Below are 23162 nucleotides of genomic sequence, written 5' to 3' on the forward strand. Positions count from 1 at the left end.
GGTTTCTCATCCAGTAAGTTGGATTCTCAGCTTTTCTCTCTGTGAATTCTGTGGCTCAAGGAAGTTCTTCATCCTAATACTGTCAACATGGAAGAAATCTGGTAGGAGAATCCCTTCTTTTTGTCTAATTAGTGTTAATGAAACCAAGAGAGAAGCAAACTAGCGCTTCTACCAAAAAACAACCAAGCTTCCCCCTATGGAAATAGTAATGATAGTCTCTATGTCTGGGAAAGAGGATTCGCTCTTCTGTTTAATAAGCAAAAACATTCCTTCCCACATTTTTCCAAACCCTTTACAAGATGATGACAGTCCCTTCAACACTGGTTTGGGAACTGTTCAAACCCCAAAGGGATGCTACATCTTACATTGCCTGTTTGTAATTCATATTAAAAAGTATGCTCACTTCATTTGGAATGTAAATGTAGTTAATGCCTATGGATCTTCAGAAGGTTCTGAATAAAAGAAGAGGTGGGGATAATCAACCACTTCGAGTTCCTACCAAACATATCTTTGAGGAGTGGCCAAGGGTTGGAATCGAAATGAAGGAGGCAAAAGCAAATTCAGGGAGGAGAGGGCACTGAATTGGAGAGTTTGGGCAAGGAAGAAAATACAAAACAAAAAACATTTAAAATAATGTTTGAATATGCTTAATGTCATCATCAAACCACCGAATGAGGTCAGTGTTAATTTACCACCTAAATCCAGAAGGAAGAAACTACTGTTTGAACTGGAGAAGCTGACACCCCAACACAGTGGTAGAGACAGGTGGTCAAATAAGATGACATCAGACGGAGAGCAAACCAAGTTCTGAATAGCAAAGTTGAGCTGCGTCAGGTCACCACAGTTCATGACATTCCCGGACAGAAAGTCCGTGCTCTCATGAGCTCTGTGTCCTATTCACCATGGACTCATGGACGCAGTTGGGCAGCTGGACCGGTGCCTGGAGCAGGTCAGAAGCCTTAGCAAGAGTTACAGCTTGCCATGAGCCCCGTGGACATCCCAAGGGAAAACACTCCATGGATTCAACACGGCAAAGTGCAAGATTTTGCACTTGGGCTGGAAGAACCCCAGGCACCTGTACAGGCTGGGAGGAGTGGTCCTTGAGAGCAGCTCGGCAGAGAAGGACCTGGGGGTCCTGATGGATGAAAGACTCAACATGAGCCAGCAGTGCGCTCTGGCAGCCTGGAAAGCAAATGGGATCCTGGGCTCCATCAGGAGAGGGGTGGTCAGCAGGGATAGGGAGGTGATTGTCCCTCTCTACTTGGCTCTTGTGAGGCCCCATCTGGAGTACTGTGTCCAGGTGTGGAGCCCTCAGTACAAGAAAGACATGGAGATTTTGGGAAGGGTCCAGAGGAGGGCCACAAAGATGATCAGGGGGCTGGAGCACCTCCCCTATGAGGACAGGCTGAGGGAGTTGGGTTTGTTCAGCCTGGAGAAGAGAAGGTTGCGGGGTGACCTCATTGCAGCCTTTCAATACCTGAAGGGAACTTACTCCCAGGAGGGGAGTAAACTCTTTGAAAGGGCTGACAATAGCAGGACACGGGGAAATGGTTTTAAGTTAAAAGAGGGAAGATTTAGGTTGGATGTTAGGGGGAAGTTCTTCACTAGGAGAGTGGTTAGGCCCTGGAACAGGCTGCCCAAGGAGGTTGTGGATGTCCCGTCCTTGGAGGTGTTCAGGACCGGGTTGGACGGGGCCCTGGGCAACCTGATCTAGTAAATGTGTATGTTTGGTGGCCCTGCCAGGCAGGGGGGTTGGAACTACATGATCCTTGAGGTCCCTTCCAACCCGGGTCATTCTGTGATTCTGTGTGTGTGAAGCCAACCGCTCCAGTCCTGGTAGTGTCAAGCCGGCAATACCACTCATCCCCGCGGGCAGCCGGTCCCGCACCCGCCGCGGGGCTCCGCCGGCCGAGAGGCGGCCCCTGGGCGGAGCGAAGCTCCGGTGCGCAGCCAGGCGGGGCGGGGGCTGCTGCCCGCTCGCGGTGTGGCAGGGGCCGGGGTGGCCGCCGATGCTCGGGGCACGGATGGAGGTGAGGAAGAGCTGCGGTGTGTGTGTGTGTGCGGGGAAGGGAAGCGCGTTGCCGCGGGCTGCCTGGGGCTACGGCCGCTTGCCGTGCCGCCACATTGCGCTGCGTGGGCCGGGAAGGCCTTTCCTTCCCGAGGGTCTCCCGTGTGCCCCGCGTTGTGCGGCGTGGGTTGGAGGCGGGGCTGGCTGGTCCCGATGGGGGATCGGCTCCTCGGCAGGTAGGCTGAACGCTGAGCGCCCTCCAGAAGAGCTGTCTGCTGCTTTCAGGGGTGCTGCGGGTTCGGCTGCGCTGTGTTTGACCAGTCCCACAACATTTGGTTTTCCAGGTTTTGTGACGCTTTCTTAGGAGTTATTTTCCTCCGGCTTCTTCGCTATGTATGGGATTGTACAAATGCGTGTAGAAAGTGCGGTACGTAGAGAAAAAGCGTGGGATCGCAGAGCTCAGCCACACTTCTTTTACAAGTTCTTAGAGCAGGAAGCAGGACAAAGCTTGGTGCAAATCTTGGCGTGGTAAAACGCTGCAAAAATGTGCGCTTATTGCACAACTGTGATCAAACAAAGGCTTTTATAATTTGTTATTGATGTTAAATCGAGAGCTTCTTGCCTCCTTCATGCTTTGCTGGGTGAAAGCGGTGCCCTGGCAGAGCAGCCTGCAGGACTCTGCAGCAGAGCCTGAGAACAGCTGCCCTCAGCCCCATAGTGAGTTATCAGCTCTTGAGTAGAAGAAACCTTTATGGTTCTTTCCAGAAGCAGCTCTTAAATTTGGGGTATTTCATCAGGGACTTCTGGAAAGTGCTGTTTGTTGGCTTTGTTCTTCCTGAGCGTGGTAACTTCGGGCTTGTTTGACTTGGACCGCATGTACGTGCTTAGGTAGAGCTCTCAAAAGCAACTTAGAGTTGCTAAGTGAACACTCTTCTTTCATAGCAATTGTGAAATCAGAATGCACTAAAAACTGCGAAATTGACATAAGACTTTGCACAGAAATTGTTTTGTAGCACCATTCCTAATTTAGATAATTCTAAGTCAGTCCCTAAAAGAGAAAATATGGAGTTCATTTTTTAATAATTAAATTAAAATTTTATATTATTCTGCATCCCTTTTATATTTTTACCTCTGCGAGCCCTTCTGGGCCATTTAAATAGCTCATTACTGTTCTCTGAAAGCGATAGTGAAAAGGTCGTAATTTACTCTGGATTTAAATAAGAATATTGTCGCATTACTTTATATCGACAGGAGCTGAAATGATACAGAAAACTCTTAGAAGCTGTGACTGCAAAATGAGCACCTTCTACTTGGTGCTGAATGGAGGTACTGTTTTCAGTTTCTTTGAATACTGATAAAGTCGGTTCCTTCAAGGTGATTTGGCTGCTCTCTCTGACTCTAACTTAATGTGCAGTGGAAGTCTGTGTGCAGGCAGCTTTTGGTTGTGCTCAGATCCACTGATGGTTGGTTCTGTACATCTACAGATAGCCATCTTTTTTTCCTCATTCTCTCTCCCCATGTTGTGGTGAAAGGTGAGGCAGTACTTGCAATGAATATCTTCCTTAGAATATAAATCTACATTACCTAGTGCTTTTCTCAGAGCTAAACAGGAAGTTTGCTTATAGGAATGTAACCACTGCAAACCACTTTGTGGGCATTCTTTGACTGGGGTGACTTCATTTGAATTAAACAAAATCTGCTGAGCAATGGTTTTACACTTACAGGTATCGCTTTTCTGTAGCCTGAAAAGGAAGCAGTGAAGGGCTAACATTTGTGGTCATCACTATAAAGAGCCAGACTACCACAGTGACCATCCAGGTCCTCTTTCAGAGGGTGCTTGTGCATCTTTCTGCGTGCCTATTCATGCACACCCCTGTAAAATGATCAACTACATTCTACATATATAACATCTTAGACAAAGGAGTTGGGACCTCAGGTAGAGTAGCCAGGTAACGAGGTACTGGCTGCTAGAGTATCTGTCTTGCTTTGCTTAGCGAAGCCCAGCTGATGGGAGAAAACATGCCAAAGAGTAATGTGTGATTTGTAAGAATTTTTGTACTGCGTTTGGTCTTGTCTTGGTGGCTGTACTTTGGATCAAATACGTAGGTTTTTTTGATTAATGTTTGTTTTTTCCCTTCTCATCACTGTTTCAATTGAACTTCAATAAAAGCCTTACTTAAAAGGCTCACTCCCTTAAATATGCTGCAAAATTGAGGCATTTTATGCCTTCAGGCAGTGTTTGCAGATATGCTGATTGGTTGCCTTAAGTCACAATTTCTGCCTTTTTTCTTCATGACTTATAGATTGAGAGACTCTTGGTCCCCCTGGCAGTAACAAGTCCTTGCAGGTAGTGATCAGAATTGAAAGCCACTTAAATTAATAGCAACGCACTAATAATTGTAGGAATTAGATGCTTCCTAAGCTGTTTTGAATGTTTTGTCATTGTATTGGCCTTCAGAAGAAAATCTTTTTAAACTTTGGAAAATAAAGATACAGTTATGCCTTTTGAAAAGCTTCCTGCAGGACAATTTTGCTAATCTTGCTACATGCAGACTTAAGAGCTCAATATATCTTTAAAAGCTGTTCTTACTGCATTTAGAGTTGGCAGTGTGCCTAAGTAAATGGTAGGCTCTGTGAAGAGAGGTGTCCCATAAAAACAGAAAGTCAGTATCCTAAATGAGGTCCACATATTTTCTGTTTTCAAGATGCTAGTTTTAGAAAATAGAAGGAGAAGTAGTAAGTTGTATGTCATCTATGAGAAGATAGAAAAGTAACTCGGAAATCGAAACTTATCTCTTTTAGTAGATCAAACCACAAACATGATTGGTGGATGAGTGGTTTTTTTCCCCCCTTTTTTTCTTAAAGACTATGCATACATGTTTCCTTTGAGCTCAGCAAGTCTTGAACTGAAGGAATACTTCAAACTAAGTATGTAGGTGGTAAAGCTGGTGCTCTCTCTACGTGAGTAGGAGTCTCTGCAGTCCTACCACAGTAGCGTCGCTTATTGCTGAGACTGAGTTAGAAGACAGTACAGGGTTAATCAATAGGTATGTGGACAAACAACTGTTTTTTTTTTAAATCAAGTTCGCTATTTCACATCAGTGATTTTTGACAATGTTTCACTGTATGTTATTCTTGAGAAGGAATGTTTCTAAGAACCTTGTGTGTTACTTGAAACTGCGCTAGTCAGAATAGAATAGCCCTGTATACAATTTGGTATTTCAGCTGCATAAACTGTAGTCTTCTTCGCTTCTTTTCAGAATTTCAAAGATTTACTTTTGCAGCATTTGAACTGGTGGGGAGGGTGTTTCTAAAGAATAGAACTACCTTAAGGACTTGATCTCTAGCATAAAGTAATAGTAACTTGTTTATTCTTACCCCAAATTTAGGCATCATTTCCTTTTAGTGGTCAAATTAGACTTAAATAGTGGCTGGTTATGTCTGGCTTTGTTGCTCACGTTGACTCATATGCTTTATTTTTTGGTAGAAAACAGTATTCTCCAATTGGTCAGTCTTTACTTTTGGTTTTGTTGGCACTCTTTTGTGTCTCCAGTGCAGACACAGTGAAGCAGTTGCTTTTATATTTAGGATGTCTGTAGAAAAAGACTGGCTCTTTATGTGCTTACTGTTGTCCAAATCATGTGTTTCATACAATCCCTCTTTTTTCCTTCTCATTTTAACCAGGTAAACTAAAGCTGCAAGAATTACCATTAGCTCCTTGACAAGTTACCAGAAAACCACATACAAGGCAACTAAATAAAGGCTATGGTATGAGTGCTTTTTCAGACATGCTGTCCGAAACAAATAAATACTTTGAGCGGTTATATTCCAGCACTGCCCTCTGTTCCATATGACCTATCCTACTGTCCCAGGGCATCTGTATGTGAAATGCTCTGAAAGAAGTAGCTAGTGTGGCTTATTTGCTTTTATGATGAACTACAATGAGTATAAAAGTGATTTAGGGCAGTGTTTATTTTTCAGAGAATGTCTTCTCTTCTTCCAAGTCAGTTCTAGCTGAGTAGAAGACCAGCATCTGTGTTCATTATAAGTTGTAATACCTGTTACATGGGAAAACATGTATTTATCCATCTGGCAGGATAGTCATGTAGGAAAGACACAACAGCTATAATATATAGCCTGCAAAAAACTATGTCGTAAATGAAAGGGGTTAAATGTTTTCAAGCTGTTTGTGAGTAGATGTTTTGGGAAGGGCTCTGATGACATCTTGCCAAGAAAAAATCAGAGAGGGAACTTGGTTAAGATATAAAGGTTTCGTGGAAGCCAGTTCTGGGATACAAGGGCTGTGGTTTCTATTCAGTCACGCCTTTGTTAGGGGAAGCTAACAGAGACCTGAGATGCCTTGAAGGTTTTGCTGTTTTCAATGACCACAACAATTCATGGTAGCCACGGTTTACACATTTGGTAATGCTGTCACTCTTAGACATAAATTTAAGTTCCTGCCTTGGAGTTACAGTGTGTTTGTTCTTCAGCAAAGAACTGCAAATCCACCTACTGTCAAAAGTAGTGCTGCCTCAACTGTACAAGCTCAATTTGAAGACTGAAACTTTATGTATCTCTGCAATTGTGTCTTTTGTAAATGTGTGGAGAGAGGAAGAGCTTAGTCTGTCTTGTTATCTAAATTAAACATTAATAGCTTATATTGCTGTATGCATGTGTAAATTCATTTGCGTGAAAGGTTTTTTGGGGGGCCTTAACCTGCTAGCAAATGAAAAATGCACTTCTACACAAGAGTTTTTCCAGTAAAAAATTGGAAGCTGTAGTGCAAAGCTGAAAACTCAGCAGCCTTTGCAGGCACCATCTATTCCTGTCATTGAAATTTTCCAAGGCTGGGGTTAAACTGCCAAACCCATTTTACCCTCTCCAAGGTGACTAATGCTTGACCTCAGTTTTTAAGGAGTAATGTGGGGGGCAGATGACGGTGCAGCTTGGAATGCTTTCACCAAACTAACGGAAAATAATTTTGCCTTACAGCATAAGATGACATCGACATTTTTGCTTATTGGTCATTTAATTCTACTTACGCCTTTGTTCAGCGCTGGTAAGTTAGACATGTTTTTGAAATTACTCTTTTAAAGAGAAAGCCTAAAAGACACAAGTTGACTATGTGTAGTAGAGAGGAGTTATTGAGAGAAAATACTGTATTTAGTATGTTTTTGCTTTAGCATACTGAAAATATTCCAAATACCTTTTCTTGGATTGAAATTGTGCTGGGGGTGGTTAGGACACACTGGCATAAATTTAGAGTACTGAGGCTTTGAGTAGCCTCTCCCTAATTCCTTTAAAGAAAGTGTGAAAAGACTAGCTCCTTGAATTAACATTAGCTTTTAAATGCCTTCCTTATGAGGTGTGATGAATCTCTTGTCCTGAAAACAGACTGGTAGAGATCAAATAATTAGTAGTTTACTATTACTAATTAATTTGCAATTAATTAGTAATATTTTTAATGGTAGATCTAAGTTCTCAGTAGAGTTTTGACTACATAAATTTAATGGTGTTTATCTTGCTGTTCTTGGCATAAGCAGGCTAATATTAAGGGAAATAGCTCTGTAGGAAAGTATTTCAAATGCTTAAATTAGGTGGCAAGATGTTGTTAAGGGAGGAAAATTACTGAAGACTTCATCAGATGAGCTTTGGATTTACATCCTCATTCAGCAAGATTTGCAAAATTAATTGCCAAGTTTTTCTTTTTCTTCTTTTTTTTCTTTTCAGTTTCCTAAGAATTCAGTATTGCATATATATGCAAATATTTGGAAGCTTTTAAAATGTGCATCATGGCCAACTGGCTGACTCTGAGAAATGGGTATTTTCTAAGCGATTTAAGCATATAGACTTCTTTGTGACTTCTTGCAGTATCTGTCGTTCTTTCCTCCTGTATTTCTTTTTTAACTGATGTTTAGAAACTCCTTATTAGGACACACAATTGTGTAATGTCAACTTGTTACGTAGGCATAATTATAAAGGTGCTGCTTTAGACAGAGAGGAGAGAAATGGCAAATACAGCAAGGAAATAAAATGTTGTAGTCAAGATTTCCTTATCTAAAAGTCACATCTCTTCAAGTTTAGTTTATATTATGTGTTGGTTCACAGATTTAATATTATTTATGTGGAAATCTTGATCTAATTCCATATAGTCACCTGCTTCAGGTCAGACTCTTTTTATTTATTTCTTCTTTTTTTCTCCTTTTTTTCTTTTCCCCCTCTTATTTGTTTTTGGCTCTACAGTCATAATGGTCAGAGTAGTGTATAGAGTCCATGTCTTTTGTAGATAGACAGTGTCTACTAAGAGTCTGATAATTCTGCATAAGTGATATAATGCTGAAATGGAAGGACACAAAAGGTGTAAAGTTTGTATTGCCTGGCAAATCCCACATATCCTCATATATCATGGTTTGCTGTGTGACTATTGCTGACTACGGTAACTGAGAGAAATTTTGACCTAAGCTTTGTAAAGTATGTGTTTACTCAGGCAGAAGGTACTACAGAGATAAAAACAGATGTCCTACAGTGTTGTAATGGTAAATAATTATGGAAAATGTAATTATTTTAAATTGAAATGAGTATACGGATATTAATAGTATGTATAGATTAAAGGCATTAGTAAGTTTTCTTTCTCTCTCTCTCTTTTTTTTTTTAATAGAAGAATGTGTTATTTGTAATTACTTTGTTCTTGTTGGAGAACCTACAGCTATCAGTTGCCCAATAATTACACTACCAATGCTTCACTCTGATTACAATCTGACTTGGTATAAAAATGGTAGTAGCACACCGATAACCACAGAGAGACGTGCCAGGATCCATCAGAGAAAGGGCTTGCTTTGGTTTATTCCTGCAACACTTGAAGATTCTGGACTTTATGAATGTGAAGTAAGGTAAGGAGTGAAACAAATGGATTACTAATGCTTACAGTGTAGTAATGTCTGTGGGAATTCGAAGTACAGATGATGATTTTTTGGGGGGGAAGTGATCTTAGATGAGTTAAAAGCGATATCTTGACCACACTTTTTGGCATGCTGCCTTTTTGCTTCCAAATGTGTTAAATTTGGCATTGCAGAAGTGTTTTGTATGGGAAACTTACATTGAAGGGCAGTAATATTGATAGTGGTGTGGGGTTTTTAATTTCTCTATTTGTTTGCGTTGTTTGTTTTGGATGAAGCGTGAGGTCACTGTAAAAAGTCTTAATTCCTTCAGCTTTTTCTGTGTTCATATAGCTGTTTGATAGTGACAGATCAGAATAATACTTTAATTTCATCGTTGAATGTGGTTGAATGGAAGAAGGAGCTATGAATAGCAAACTCTGTATGTTACAGCCTATCAACGCATGCAGACTTCCTGGATAGCTTTGCAATTTTGGGGAGCAAAGCGGTGTGCTAGACAGCTTTAAGGATAGCGAGAATATTGTGTCCCCAGCATTGTTAAAGAGATTTATGTGCATGGAGAAGAAAGAGAAGAAATAGGTTCCTTTCAATTAGTGCACTGGAAATGACCACTTCAAGTCAAGTCTTACTTACAGTGCTGAAATAATACACTGTGTGCTGAGCAGGAAATTAACGCCAGCAAGGCACACAGAAATAAGTTGTTTTATTTTGTCGTGGTCTTGCCACATCACAACAAGAACAACGAATGCAGTCTTTTTAGGTGACCCAAGTGTTGTTTTACTAGTGCATCATTACACGTACTGCTGTACATACAGTGCACCAGTTCTGTTGAAGAGGTTTGGGATGTGAGTGTGGTAACAGTGACCAGGAAGAAGTTTCAATGTATGCACAGGTCACAGGCTGTTGCAGCTTCTTGCTTTAGATTCAGAAATGAATCTAAGATTGAAATAGGGAAGAAATGCAACAATTTCAAAACTAAGTAGATAAAAAATAAACATAGTTTTCACTTAGTCACACTTGCTCTGTGTTTTCTTGGGTATCATACCTTCTAAGTCTGGCTTGTGTAATAGCAGCATGCCAAAAAACATGTAGTAAATTTTACTGTAGGCTATGTTTTGCACATCATGCATTTAAGATTTAATCTTAAAACTTACCAAGGTGCAGCGTACATAAATTGTAGCCAAGTCCATGAAAATATGTACCTGTCTCTTCTGAAAACATCTCACTTTGCATGCCATTAAGAAATGAAGAGCAAACAGAAGTTAATAATGGCTATTTCTTTATTTCTGTCTTAGATTTCTGTCTTGTAGTAGCACATCTTCTGCAGAGCTTTGATACCACAAATTCTCCTCAGCGTTCTGTGAGCTCTCAGAAGTGGTTTCATGTTGATATTGTACTTTGGTGTATGTCATGTTCAAATGTTTTGTCTCTCTTGTGTTAGAAGTTCTTCCGTGCTAGAAGTTATCGATTGTCCCTTCTAAGATTATCATCAGTGAGGTCAACCCATCTACTTCTGTTTACTTTGAGTTTAGCTAAGACCAAAAGCGTTTGAGTGCAGTTATGCTTTGGGTGACCATGCACTAATGTATATGGGCAAAGATAGAGCTGAAAACAAAAAGGCTAAGGTTGCTGCTCTGGACTCCACAGTGTCAGCTGTGAGAAGTTCTGGATTCTCCTCTGGTAGAACTTCCAGAGCGGATTTCACTTTCGTTCACAGCACAACACGAGAGGTTATTCCAATCTCTCTTGATGAAAATGAAGGAGGAACTGAGGGTGATGTTTAAGAGCTAGAGAGACTGTAGCAATGATGATACAGGCTCAGCTGGTGAAGGTGCTAAAGTCCCTTTAAGTCCTAATATATCTTCTCTATAAATTACCTGACTTGCTGGAAACAGAGGCTGCGTTGTTAATGACCTGATTTGTTTGCTCTTCTCATTACAGGAGTCTGAACCGCTCTAAACAAAAAATAATAAATTTAAAAGTTTTTAAGAATGATAATGATACGTGTTTTAATGGAGAAATGAAGTATGACCAAATAGTGAAGAGTGCAAATTCTGGAAAGATTATATGTCCTGATCTAGAAAACTTTAAAGATGAAGACAATATTAATCCTGAAATACACTGGTATAAGGTATTGTGCGTATCTATTTAAGATATAGAAGGAAATATTCTTTTTGAAGTGTGCTATGAAGTAACTGTAAATTGAAGCTTTTTAAAGGAAATGTTTACGCTGCAGTTTGAACATGGCATCTATCTTGCCACACTGTTAGCAGGAGATACATATTTAAAGAGACAATATGTGAACATCTAGGTTGTAAGTTCTATCAGAGCCCTTCCTATATGTGTGTTGCTTATGTTTGTTAATTCGTGAAATATGCAGTTGACATGGGTGATAAGTCAGTAGGTAAAGTGTGGAGGTGATGATTTTAAATACTTGTGTTTCTTTAAATACCAGGCTCTGCAAAGCTATTTCACTTTCTCTGAAGATTAGGCTTGTCCTATGTCATAGAATCATAGAATGGCCTGGGTTCAAAAGGACCATAGAAATGATCTAGTTTCAACCCCCCTGCTATATGCAGGGTTGCCAATATGTTGATTATAGCATATTATCCTTATGCCTCTTGCTATGAATCTAGCAAAATATTCTGTAGATTATGCAGGCTCGGAAAGGTATGAGGCTTTTTTCATGTTGAGGTAAAATTCTAAAGCAACTCTTAATTCTGATGCTGGCTTTCAAGTATATGTATGGGCCTGTATGTTCTAGATGAGATATGATGAACAGGTGCAGCATCATGGTTCTTTTGAGATGAAGTGATTCTAAACTGCATGTAGGTTGGGGAAAAGAAAGGAATTTCTCACTACATTTACCATTGCCACAGAAGTGATAGTACACCCAACATCACAAGTCATTGCTATAAAAGCTCAATTTCATCTCAGTGAATTAGAAATATAGGCACCTATTCTCTAACTTCTGCTACAGATGTCACGGCTTTTAGTCTATTTACATGATAAGTCCCCTACATCACAAGCATTTTTGATACTTTTAGGAGTGTAAGTCTGGATTTCTTGAAGACAAGCGTCTTGTTTTGGCAGAGGGTGAAAATGCCATCTTGATCCTCAATGTTACTGTACAAGACAAAGGAAACTACACATGTCGTATGGTATATACATATATGGGAAAACAATATAATGTTTCACGCACCATGAATCTGGAGGTTAAAGGTAAGAACACAGAGGTTTTCTTCTTCTTTTTTTTTTTTTGCTCTGTTGTAGTTATTTGTATACAGGCATAAGCAATTGGGTATGACACTTTTCAGCTCTGTGGGATTAGAGCTACAAATCACTTTTTCATCGAATGCAACAGTGCTACCCTTGAACATGGCTTTTGAGAAAGAATTGTAATAGGGAAATGAGAAATCTGGGGTTAGGAATAGAAGGATGCAGTGGTTACTGGTGTGGTGGTTTTGTTTCTGCAAAAAAAACCAAACCAAAACAACAAAACAAAACAAAAAAAATCAAAAAACATGTTAACAACCATTAAACCAAAACTAAACAAGTAATTTTTATTGATATCAGAGCAGCAGAACCTGTGGTGGCACTGTTGTTCCATATGTTTTTGTAGGTAACTTTGATTTCTACCATGACAGTAGTCCTATGAGAAAAGCTGGCTAGAGCTGAATTGTCCCATCTTCTTAGACTGAGTCAATACTCTTAGATTAAATAGACAATACAGGAGCAGTAGCACAATATCAGTGAGTCTCTGTATTGTGCAAAGCGATACAATTCTAGCCCAGTTTGTGTGCGTGTTAACTCTTACTTGAATAGATACTCGCCCAACCTAGAAGATTGAGTCATTGTGATAATTCCTCTTTCTCTTCCTTATCTATCTCTCTGACAAAGTTCACTGCATTATTTTTGATCTTGTTTTTGTTATGCGGTTTTATATTATATCTATATAAATTTCTACTGAATTTAAGACCTAAAAAAAAAGTGTTTTTAAGGTAAACTGAAGTATTCTGTCTTGGAAGCTAAAAGAATAATTTAGTTGGAGTGTAGCAAATCTCATTAAGAGATTTTCTACTGGAAATTTGAAACTGGCTGTAGATACGGTGCTACAATAGAATCATACAGTAAAACAAAAGCTTTGCAAAACTTTCAGTTAAAGTAAGTTGAGAAACTCCTATTGCCCAGAGGTGTTACTTACTTATTTATTTTCTTTCAGAAAGTCCACTGAAGATGAGACCGGAATTTATTTATCCAAACAACAATACAATTGAAGTAGAACTTGGTAAGTAGTGACTGTGTAAGAAACTGTTAAAATTTGGTTAACAGATAAAATCCCCACCTTTCTGAAATAACATATTAACAGTTCAGCTGATTTCTACAAGACTGGTATGTAGATGTGCATTGAGGAAGGTAGATGACTGAACATGATTTCCTGCAAATAGTTTGCAGATAGAATAACAGAGTGCACCTGAGATTGGAGTCTCTTGACCAGCAGTGTCAGGTTGGATGGGTCTATATTTGATGATGGCCATCTATCCTTTGTACCATTTCTTGCTGCCTGTGTCTTGGCATATCTTCAGAATCATTGGAAATATGTTTATGTGTATGCGACGTGTTAGGATATTTACCATTTTCAGTAGCTTTTCCCTTCCTGTATGTTTCCTATCTCTCTTCCCTCTCTTGAAAATGGATTTTATGCCCTTCTAGGGAATTAAAAGATTTTGGATTTTGATCTTTTGTAAAGCACTGAAATCTTAGTTCATGGATATCCCAGGTGCTGTTACTTTGATTCTGACTGGATGAAAGGGCTAATTTTTTCCCAATGAAGCCAGGCAGTGAAGTTGCCCAAAGAAGCTGTGCATTGTCTGTCCTTGGAGATTTCAAAACCTGACTGGATAAAGCTCTCAAGTAGCCTTGGCTGTTCTCATAGCTGGTCCTGCTTTGAACAGGAAACAAGATTAGAAACGTACTGACGTTTTGCCCAACATCAGTTATTCTGTGAGTCAGTGAGCTAAGAGTGTAGTATGCAAGTCTTTTCCTAAGAAGAGCTATACATGTTTAGATTGCACCATATGTATTAATTGTGTTGTACTGATCTGGCCTAGAAAAATGAGTTTTGAAACTACATGAACTGTGTTTGTTTTTTAAAATAATTTTGTACCAAGTAGAACTGTTTCCAATAAAATCTTTAAACAAAAAGGGCTTTAACTGATCTTGGAGAAATGTGAGTGGCTGTTTCAATTTCCTAGTGCAGAGAGGTCTACGATGTCTGGCAGTGTTTTGAGGAAGCAGTTACTAGCAGTTAGTTTATTAAAGAAGCCCAGAGGAAAGGTTGTGGTGGGGCTCTAGAATCATATGGGAACCAGGGCCAGAGAATTATGGATCGCTCTTAAATACAGAATCACAGAATTGTAGGGGTTGGAAGGGACCTCTAGAGATCGAGTCCAACCCCTCTGCCAAAGCAGGCTCCCTACACCACGTCACACAGGTAGGCATCCAGGCAGGTCTTGAGTATCTCCAGAGAAGGAGACTCCACCACCTCCCTGGGCAGCCTGTTCCAGTGCTCCGTCACCCTCACCGTAAAGTTCTTCCGCACATTTGTGTGGAACTTCCTATGCTGTAGTTTCATCCCATTACCCCTAGTCTTGTCCCCACACACTACTGAAAAGAGACCAGACTCACCACTATGGCTCCCACACCTCAGGTATTTATAAACCTGGATCAAGTCTCCTCTCAGCCTTCTTTTCTCAAGACTAAAGAAAAGGTGTACTTCACAAAGGAGTGAAAATTCCAGCGTCAATATTCCTCCTTCTTGCACATACAGACATTCTGAAGATATACAGCTAAATAATAATTTTTTATTTCAGTCACCTAAAACACTCTGTACTTGGGTAGAAGGAAGGGTGTTCTTTTTGCCTTTTTTGTTTTTTGTTTTGTTTTGTTTTTAAGATTGCTATTCAAAAGTAATATTCTCTGTCTAATACATTTCATGGGACACTGGAAAAAGAAAATCATTGCTCCTGCTAAAATGCCTAGCTGCAGGGCAGAATGTGAAATCCTTTTTGAATTAGGAATGACATGAGAAGGTTGTGCAGAAACTTAATGTACATTCACAAATGTATGTAAAGGCAGGGCCTTTGCTTAGTGGGATGTTCTTCCTTTTGAAGAACTATGCAATAGACCAAACCTCGTCTTCAGGCAGACTGTATTGTGGAAGGAGGTGATTGAAGAGAATCTGTGATTTCTGTGTAAACTCTGTTCTAGTAATTACTCTGGAATAAACCTTTAGTTCACATGCATACTTTGGATAGAGACTATCCCTTGGTGGAAGCATCTAGATCTGTGTTTCTAGGAAATGAAACCTTGAGGTCATTACATAACTTCTGTTGGTAAAACTAAGAAGGAAAGGATTTCATGAAAGATGCTTCCATTATTGTAAATGGAACTGTTTGAAGTACACTGTCGATAAATACATTCTGCAACTTGACTTGCTTTCTTAATGATGTTGTATAATACTCATAGTGTAAGATCTGGATTCTTGATGGCAAAGGATCTTACAGATGGGTGAACTTGTTCTGAAAGCAGAGTGTGAGTGTAATCAGAAACCATTCCAGTGGACAACGTTGGCCAAAAGACTCTGATCTGATGTAGATGTGCTTTCACTGAGAATAGGATGCAGCTCTAGGTCATAGGTACCTACCCATGGGTGCCTACATGTGACATAAGGACTTCAACTTGTGCCTTTATTAATAGGGGCTTAATTCAGTTGCCTGTACATAGATGTCTGGTGCTGTTTTGGATGAACTGACTACACTAGCTGTGCAGGTTTCCTGAAGATCTAGAGAATCTACCTGCACCATACAGATGTTTTTGAAATGTTACCGTATTATGTACAGGCAACTGATTTGAACCTGGGAGATCTTTAGTCAGAGGAGTCTGAAGAGCCATTCAGATGAAAGGGCCCACGTATCCATTCCAGTAGCAGATTCCATTGGAGGTGAACTCCTTTACTAGCTTAGACATTTAGTTCACCTGTAGACATGAACATTCAGATACCTACGTTTAGGGTGGAATTCACATCCAGATGGGAGACACCCAGCAGTGGAGTAGAAATGGATGAGTTTTATGGACTCTGCTTTTTGTAAGGTAAGTGGGTTTTTCCTTACCCCTCTTTTTCTAGCTGTCCCCATAATGCCTGAATCTGTTTTTGTTGCAAATTCTTTCAGTTGCTGTATTTAATTTTTTGTTTTGCTTTGTAGGCTCTCATGTAGTCATGGAATGCAATGTATCAAGTGGTGTGTATGGCTTGCTTCCGTACTGGCAAGTTAATGATGAAGATGTTGATAGCTTTGACAGCACCTACAGGGAACAGTTTTATGAGTAAGTGTTCTTATACATTGAACTTAAGCACGTTTCTACATGATGCATTTGGTAGAAATTTGCAGTGAATTTGCTGTACAGTTGACTAGTGGTTAATGGCCGGAGTCATTCATAGAAGGATTAGAAGTTTGCATCAGGTACATTAAATCCGTCATGCTTGATTTAAAAAATACAAGCAATTTCTTAAAGATACAAATAGATAGAAGCAACTTTATGCAGACTTTTAGAAAGTTGTTATGAAATATATCATTTTGTAAGGCTTACTTATGTATTTGTTTTTATGCATCCCTTCTATTAATAGATTACATCTTGTCCTCTATCATTAATGTGGGATGCAAAGATTGTTTTAAGGCCAAAAAAATTAATCACCCTGTTTATTTTTATTTGTTAAATTGGTAGGCTATTGATTTCAAAGTACACAGAGGAGAAGCTCTTGTTGGATAATATTTAGGGTTATATATATTTTATCATTTAAGTAATGTAAGTGCAAATTAAACCAGAAAGTTGTAGTAATTTCTTCCAAAAGATAAGGATCGTATTTCTGAGTGACTAATCTATACCGTAGCAAATTGTGGGCATACTATCTGTTTTATCATCACATCAACCGCTGCCACTAACCATAATTCTTAAAACTAAGTGCAGAGAAGGATGGAGGGGATTTCTCAACTGGCCGTTTCAGAGTCATGCAGAAGCATTGCTGCCTCCATCATCAGTGTGAAAACTGGATAGTGTCATGTTGGATACTGTTTTAAAGATGATTTTTTTTTTTCTTTTCTGTGATTCCAGTTTCTGTTGATGCTTCTTTTCTTTTTTCTTTTTCCCAATGAAAGAGAGGGACTGCCTCATGGGATTGCTGTGTCTGGAACGAAATTTAACATTTCCGAGGTGAAATTAAAGGATTATGCTTATAAATTCTTCTGTCACTTCATTTATGATTCTCAAGAATTTACATCATACATCAAATTGGAACACCCAGGTAAGCTGCTTCATCATGATAAAATTAAGTTCACTGATGATTACTTCCCAAATAGTTTGACACCACGCTACTTGAAGCTAAAACTTTGTAATGTACCTTTGAGCTAAGTGGGCAGTACAATTGGGCATCTTCCTTTGTGGCATCTTTTTCTCATATTCCTCTTCACAATAAATTTTTAGGAAATATCACTTGGAATGTACTTTGCTTTCTTTTGTTTGGAAAGATTACTGATGCACGTGCTTTGTTACCACCTTCTAGATAGACTCATGCATGTTGACTGGGAGCATCCAGCTGCATGTTGCATGCCCTGTCTTTGGCTCAGAGACTGGATATGATTGATCTGCTTCTGGCTGGTCTGAAATATTTCTTTTTAGTATATAAACCTTACGCTAAAGGTAAAATGAGCTTGTGAAGCCACAGATGCAAGACTTAAGAATTTGAGTCTTTGTAGTTAACAGGTACACAGAGAAGCAAACCACCAGATTTAAGAAAGCAACCACTTATTTTATTCTTTGGTTTAGCTATGGAAGATTCTCTGGTCTGCTGAGTGACAAAGCTGATTTTGCCAGCTGTGAGCCAGTCCTTTGGCAGAGGTTATTTTCCAACTGGCAACACTGTAAACAATGACTGACTGAAAGTGAATCAGAGCTCTAGCTTGCTACAGAAGTATAAACAAATTATTTGCTTACTGTAAACTAAGATTGTCAGGATAGCGGTTAACCATTTTCTACTTTTTCTAATCCCTTAGTGACTAGACAGCATTTAAAAAAAGGATAGATTGTTTTAACATCTCTTTACTTTTTCTGTTTCTCATTTATAACTCTATTTTTGTTTGTTTTCTCTCTTCTTTTATTCCACATTTTACTGCAGTTCAGAACATTCAGGGTTACTTGATTGGAGGAGGATTTTCTTTGATATTTTTATTATTTCTTATACTCATTATCTACAAGGTCTTTAAAATTGATATTGTGCTTTGGTATCGAAGCTCCTGCCATCCTTTGCTGGGTGAAAAAGGTATGTTTATGTAGCAGTGCAAGCGTACTTTGAGAATGCTGTGTGTTGCACAGAGCAGATTGTCTCCATGGAATGTGACTGGTCTTTGTGAATGTCATTTTCTCTGTGTCATGTCCTAGCATTCAGACTAACATTGAATGGTGTACTGTCTGTAAGAGTAGCATGCTGAAGTACAAGCCATTTCCAAACATCTGAGAGAAGGCACATCAGTAGGGAAACAGAAAATATCTACTAGATGTATTGATATTCATTGGGATTTCTGTGAAGTCTTTTATGTCTGGTCTTTCTGAAGTTTTTTTTTTCTGATGTTACTTAATGTCCTTCTGATCTCGAAGTTTGCCAAGTATTTTGTTTTTGTATCTAAGTGGTGTGTTTTGGTTACAAGAATGATCTAATAGTTATATGGCTGCTGGAATTCTAAAGCACTCAGTTGTCCTACTGGAACAGCTATTTTCTAGATAATTCAGTGGTAATGTATTTTTTTTATTTATTTAGGGTTGAATAAGAATACTCAAATATATTTAATTTTACAGATCTCTTGCCTATTCAGATCTAGCACAGTAAATTCTGGAGTCTCAATTCTGATGATATATCAGTCTTGGTATAATTATTCATGCTTAGATAATAGTAAGATTAGAACCCAGAGTAATGTTTTGAGTGGGAGAAGAAACAGAACTTAGCGATATCTTTTTTGTTTAATTCTTTAGAATCCTATTTTTAAGGTATATTATTCTTACATTGCACATTCTTTAGTTTCAGATGGAAAGATCTATGATGCTTATGTTCTATATCCAAAGAACAGAGAGAGATGCTTGTACTCATCAGATATTTTTGCTCTGAAGATACTACCAGAAGTCTTAGAAAGACAATGTGGATATAAACTCTTTATATTTGGAAGGAATGATTTAGCAGGAGAAGGTGAGCTGTCTGAAAACAAATAGTACTCAAGTTTTCTTATAGGCGGCTGAAGTAAGCTGCAAATATAACTCAGGAACAGGTCTCTTTCAGTGTCTTTCCATGGACCATTGTTTGCTTTGTCTTCTATTTGCATGTAACAAAAATTTGCATATCAGAACAAGCTATTAATGTGAAAAGGTCATAGCTTTATCTTGGTCTATGGTTTTGGTTGCTCTTTTTATGCAGAACACACTTTTGAACATCTGCTCTCATGTGATCAGGTTGTGTTGCATTGGCCAAATCTACTCTTAGACAGCTAACACGTGGTAACTGCTTGCACACTCTTATCCTGTCCCTGTTTATGAGCTCAAGTGTGTTGTCTCAAGTTATCAAACAGTAAACAAAGCAGTTGGAATGCATGGGTAGCAGCAAATAAAAACATGCCATCTTAATAGCTGGAGCACCTCTACTATGAGGAAAGGTTGAGGGAACTGGGCTTGTTTAGCTTGAAAAAGAGAAGGCTCTGAGGAGACCTCATTGTGGCCTTCCAGTACTTGAAGGAGTGTATGAACAGGAGGAGGAATGGCTGTTTATGAGGATGGATAGTGGTAGGACAAGGGGGAAGGGTTTTAAACTGAGGCGGGGGAAGTTTGTGTTAGATATTAGGAGGAAGTTTTTCACTCAGAGGGTGGTGACACACTGGAACAGGTTGCCCAAGGAGGCTGTGGATGCCCCATCCCTGGAGGCATTCAAGGCCAGGCTGGATGTGGCTCTGGGCAGCCTGGTCTGGTGGTTGGCAACCCTGCACATAGCAGGGGGTTGAAACTGGATGTTCATTGTGGTCCTTTGCAACCCAGGCCTTTTTATGATTGTATGGTTCCATTCTATGATTCATTTTGCTCAACTTTTTTTCTCTTTGCAGCCGTGATCAGTATTACTGATGAAAAAATCCATCAAAGTAGAAGAGTAATAATTATCTTAGTACCAGAACCATCATGCTATGGTATTCTAGAAGATGCATCTGAAAAACATCTTGCTGTGTATAATGCTCTTATCCAAGATGGTATAAAAATAATTCTGATTGAACTTGAAAAAATAGAAGATTATGCAAACATGCCAGAATCCATCAAATATGTTAAGCAGAAGTATGGGGCTATCCGATGGAAAGGGGACTTCTCAGAAAGGTCACACTCAGCAAGTACGAGGTTCTGGAAGAAAGTTCGTTACCACATGCCATCCAGAAAACAAGGATCTTCATCGGGATTTCATTTGTCACCATAAGACTTGAATCCTCCCTGAGTAACAACAGAAAAATGACAGTGGCTGACAAATTTTATGTAATTAGTGGTGGATTGATCGAAGGTCATATGGATATGTTTTGTACAGTCTCATCCATATTTTCTGGATTGAAGGTACTACAACTTTATCTACAGAAGTGAATCATATTTTCTTCTGACTACATAAGCAGAACATCCTGGAATGTCATCAACAGCACAGCGATGGCATGGAAACGGTTAGGAAGTACATAAAAACTCTTCCAAGAATTGCACTGTGATTTTCTAGAACGTTTTTAAATTTTTTTAAACATTAAAAAACAAACAAACAAACAAAAACACCAGAAAACTACTTTCTAGCAGTTTGAGTATGAAGGAAACTGTATAAATTAATTATAATTGTGATGTTATATAATGGACTTGGTTGATGCTGGTCAGCGATTGTTTTCATTGTTTTATGAAATGACATGAATCTTATTTGTTACAAGTTTATTTCTTCATTTTGCTCAAAGAGAATTGCATCATTGTTAGTGCATCTGCGTGGCATCACCCAAGATAAAAGGTAAGAAACAATCCCAACTTCCCCAGAATGCTATTCAACTTGACAAAGAGTTGAGTATCTTTCCTAATATATCTTGCATTTAAAGAACTGCATGGTTCTTGGCCCCTTATCCCGTTCAGACATCATTAAAAGTATCATTGTTGTACTGTTCCTAGTCTTAAAAGATTTAATGTCTAGAGGATTTTTATCTTATATTTGTCCTTTATTACCATGCGGAGCTATGAGCTCATGACAGATTCTCTCATGCAGAGTTGAGAATTGTTGGCTTTGTCCCTGACGTCTCAAGAACCAAAGGTGCTTCAATGCACAGACTACAAAACTGGGTTGTCCCCATGGGTTCAAGTTGTACACAAGCACTGTTTTGCTTTCGCTGCTGGTGATTTTTGATTGATTAGTTCCTTGTTGAAAAACAATGAAAAAAGTGTTTTGGGAAGATAAATATTGACCTGGTTTTGTGCTTTTTTAAAATGTAGGTGTGATGACCAATTGCCTGTGTTTCCAAGGGAAAAGTATGACAGCTCTGCTAATGGTGTGTGGGTAGGGAAAAGGCACAAGACTGGTTAATAAAGTGAAGTTCTGGCTTACATAACAATGCAAGATAGGTAGGTAGTTACACATAAGGCAGAGAGATCGAGCGAGAGTTGAGAGAGTGAAGGAAGCAAAAAAAGCAAGCTCTGCAGTTGTGTACACTAACTCCTTTGTGATTGTTTGCTCTAGTGTTAATAATTGTCCTGGTAACGAATTTCAAGAGAAGGCATCTGGTCAGACTGCGATGATTGATTTGCAACATGAGTTTCAGATCTGCCTTTAATTGCTGCTTGTGATTCTGAATTTGTGTTTGCGTCCCATTAACTTCTGTTTTGCAGAACCTTTTGCTTCTTAACTCAAATTTTGGTAAATCTCATTGCATACTGCTGAACAACCAGCTTACTACTTTGTAAAATTCCTTTGCTTACCAAGCTGTTCTCAAAGACTGCTACTAATACCTTATTAGGCAGAATTTTTTCCTTTGAATTGAACCTTCGATATCTCTGATACCACTTTTTTTTTTTTTTTTTCCATCTGAAAAACTTATGTTCTGCATCCTTCAGAATCCTTCTGCTCTTTGAAAATGGCTTTCTTCATTTTGACACTGTAGTGTTGTTTTTTGTTTGTTTGTTTGTTTTCTGTCATGGCTCTTTTCTTCCCTCCATCCTTGACCAAAAGAAACTGATGGTCTGAGGTGCCATTCCTCAGAACTGCCCAGTGGCCATATAATGGTGTGACCTTTGTGTTCTGCCTCACAGGTGACAAAGCCAATGGAAACAGCTTCCCTTCCCACCTTAAGTTATTTGATTACCTTGGTGTATGCTGGAAATTTGATACTCTACCTTCTGAGCTTTGTGAGCTGAGTGTGTACCTGACCAGAATGCAGTGAGATTCTATTTCAGGACAAGAAGGAAATGGGAAATGTCAGGGTATTTACAACTGTTTTGGTACTGGAATGTTTTAACAAAGAATGTCATGTATGTATAAACACATTCACATGCTTATCTTCTGTTCTCATTCTATGTTTTATTCAAGACAGAATTGTCTTGGGAGAAACACTTCTGGTCATGAGGCATCGCATTCACTTAGCTGTTGCACTAAATCTGCTTCTCAGTATAGTGTTTGGTGATAGTCCATCATGGTAAAACAGCCTTGAGATCCATCTCAAGTTGCTGAAATTCATCTGGGCAAGGTGAATGTGCTAATTGGTGTGGTTCACATTGAAAAAAGAATTTAGTGGGACAGAAGCTGTACAGTTTGGTCTTTTGTCAGAAGATCCCAATATCAAATGTGAAGACTAGACACTGGAAGTACCCTATTTTTACTTGGAGGACTAATATTGATTTTGTGTTTCCACCTTGACAGTTTGCAAGCCAGCCAACAGAGTCCCAGCAACCTCTGGCCTCTTGAATTTTCTTGTTTATGAAAAACTGCTACTTGTTATGCCTTCCTTTGGTGGAAAGGTATTTTACTGAGCCAAAATACTATATTTTTTAGTTGTTTGTTTTGTTTATTTTGATATTTTTGTAAGACTGAAGTTTTCATGTGTGTTATGTAAAGTCACTTTGAAAAAAGGTTGTTTTTAATTCAATAAAACACTACCTAATTTTTTCTTACAGCA

The 23162-nt window shown here is 39.1% G+C and overlaps 1 protein-coding gene across 11 annotated transcripts; it reads left to right on the forward strand.

Annotated features, from left to right (window-relative positions):
- The first annotated feature begins 1952 nt into the window (after positions 1-1952).
- On the forward strand, positions 1953-23157 carry LOC107306834 (interleukin-1 receptor type 1-like). Of its 11 annotated transcripts, none has more exons than XM_015850207.3 (14): positions 1953-2244; positions 2353-2435; positions 3260-3334; positions 5693-5776; positions 7001-7067; positions 8667-8898; positions 10846-11035; positions 11952-12126; positions 13127-13192; positions 16170-16290; positions 17121-17266; positions 18137-18280; positions 19034-19198; positions 20100-23157. In XM_015850207.3, exons 4-14 carry the CDS (start codon positions 5774-5776, stop codon positions 20456-20458), a joined length of 1668 nt encoding a protein of 555 aa, XP_015705693.2. In that variant the 5' UTR covers positions 1953-2244; positions 2353-2435; positions 3260-3334; positions 5693-5773; the 3' UTR covers positions 20459-23157. The 11 variants fall into 11 exon arrangements, with proteins under 11 accessions (XP_015705693.2, XP_015705685.2, XP_085389804.1 ...); XM_015850199.3 differs by having other exon boundaries at positions 1953-2030; XM_085533678.1 differs by lacking the exon at positions 5693-5776.
- Positions 23158-23162: the final 5 nt, after the last annotated feature.

The sequence above is a fragment of the Coturnix japonica genome, chromosome 1, assembly GCF_054131305.1.
Source record: "Coturnix japonica strain WE chromosome 1, WE-NBRP24, whole genome shotgun sequence".
NCBI classification, from domain to species: domain Eukaryota; kingdom Metazoa; phylum Chordata; class Aves; order Galliformes; family Phasianidae; genus Coturnix; species Coturnix japonica.